Below are 2,155 nucleotides of genomic sequence, written 5' to 3' on the forward strand. Positions count from 1 at the left end.
ATGAGCCAGTCCAATACGAAAAGCAGAAACGATGCCATTAGTGGCACCCACAATAGCACCTGACCCAAAATAACTTTCTGGAAAAAAATAGAGAGGCTGATTAGGTTAGACAAGCCTGAAAGAGAGCAAGACGTCCAGCTGACGATAGACAGGTGTAGGTTTGTGAACAGGGGCTATAAATCCCACGGGTGAGCTCTCCAGCCACCTTTTGGGGGAAAGGCAAACGACTGCGGGGAACACTCAGGACCTGCCTTTGGTGAACCATGGGGCTCAGTGATCAGGAATGGCAGCAGGTCCTGACCATCTGGGGAAAGGTGGAGGGCGACCTCGCTGGCCATGGACATGCAGTTTTAATGAGGTAGGCAAGAAGCTTCCATCCTAAAAGTAAAGCTGAGAGCTTTTGATGAGAGACCAAGGAAGGTGTGTGTTTAGTAGGGGGGCTCGTGTTTGGCAGTGTTTATTTCAACAGGCTGTTTTCTTTGTTGTAGGGTGGTGGTTTTCTCATTGCTGTGTTTTTTCTTTTGTTGTGGTTTCTGCGTTAAAAATTACTCACAGTGTAAAGCGGGATCTTGGGGCTGCAGAGTTGGAAGTGACACTGGCTGGGAATTGGATCCAAGCCTGTCCTTAAAGTCCAGCAGGGATGGAGACTTGGAGGAGAGTCTCTCCAGATCTCCCCCTCAGCCTGCACTTGGTACAATGTGCTGGGGGGTACGGATGCTGAGAACAGTGGGGAATATGGCACTTGCTCCAGGGTGGGGTTCCTGTCTTAAGCATGGCTAAAGGAAGGAGCCCACACCACCAGGAAAATCCACTGTCCATTCAAAGCTTTTTCAAGGACAAGCCAAAGCAGAGGACTGTTTTATTTACCTGCTTTATCATGGCCCAATTCAGCTGCCCTTTGAAGGGGAGGGAGGGATGAGGGCAGTTGGGTGGCAATGTGATGGCTTTTCCCTCATGAGGTCCAGAGCAGAGCAGGCTTGCTGGAGGGGCAGCAGGAAGCTGCACCTTCCTCTCCAGTCCTGAGTGAGATGGATACTTTGGCTCTGGAAGTGCTACGAAACTCTAAAAGCAGTTTCCAGCTGAAAGCGTTATACCATTTTTCTTAGAGGTATCAGAGGGCAGAGCATAGCATCAAATAGATGACACCACTCTCCCCTGACACTTGGTGCTCCCAGCCAAGCCAGGTAGTTTCTTGTTCCTTCAAGGGCTTTCTGAGGGAGCAGAGAGGCAGGGAAAGCCCAGCAGCTAGTAGTTTAGAAATGTGTCTGTGCACTGTTACAGAGTTTTTAGGTAGATGTCATATCCTGGGAATATGTTTAGAAAATACTGATGCAACTAGATGTTTTCTAAAGGAAGCAAAAAAATGCTCCTTGGAAGAATTTTCAAAAATCTTGGGAGCCTATAATCTTTGGCAGATGTGATTCAGCCATAGCCAGACACGATGGAGAGAGATTGTTAGAAATAACTCCATCCCATTTCAAGGTGCAAGGGTTTTTCATCTCTCCGGGTATGACAAAACCTGTGCCATGGAAACATACAGGAAAAAAATGAAAAGCTGATGGTGGTGTGCTCAGCACCTGGTAGAGTACAGAAATCCTTTGAAGACCTCTGAAATGAAACACCAGCAAAGACTGGTCATTCATTTACAGGAACATTTAGCTGCAGAACAGCCTGTGCTTTCCATGTGCTCAAGGTATTTGTTAGTGTGGTTTAACCTATACTTACATCATCCAGTGAGAGCCTGGCCTTCATGGCAATGTACTTAGAAGGAAGGTCCAGTTCTAAATGGGATATACGCCCCAGTAGTCCCAGCACCAGCACCCTCCTGAGGGCAGTGCAAGTTGCAACTACTGTACTGTTGGAGGGAGACTGGCTTCATGGCTGAGGTCCTGGGCTGGAGCTCCAGACACTGCTGCAGGTAACTTGGGTGAGCCACTTCACAGACCTGAGCTGCAGGGCCCGACTGTAAAGACAAACATTGCTTTTGCTAGTGCTTCAACTAGTTGGATTATTCTCATCAGAGGATATAATACCTCAAAATAAAGTTGTCCAAGGGAACAGATGTCTCTCAACCCCCAATTATTAGATTGCTCCTAAAGATCAGGATGGATGGTATCTCCTTTCTGCCTTGGCTTTTGGTTTCTGGCAGGGAAAG

General features: G+C 47.7%; 1 protein-coding gene across 1 annotated transcript in view; it reads left to right on the top strand.

The window, feature by feature from the left end:
- Positions 1–203: 203 nt before the first annotated feature.
- The window catches only part of MB (myoglobin), a 5,395-nt gene continuing 3,443 nt past the window's right edge, over positions 204–2,155 (top strand). Inside the window, exon 1 of the mRNA XM_010005771.1 lies at positions 204–358. Coding sequence (XP_010004073.1) covers positions 264–358 — 95 coding nt within the window. The 5' untranslated portion in view covers positions 204–263. The remainder of the gene's footprint in view (positions 359–2,155) is intronic.

Source organism: Chaetura pelagica, unplaced genomic scaffold, assembly GCF_000747805.2.
Source record: "Chaetura pelagica isolate M959 unplaced genomic scaffold, ChaPel_1.0 scaffold79, whole genome shotgun sequence".
NCBI lineage: Eukaryota > Metazoa > Chordata > Aves > Apodiformes > Apodidae > Chaetura > Chaetura pelagica.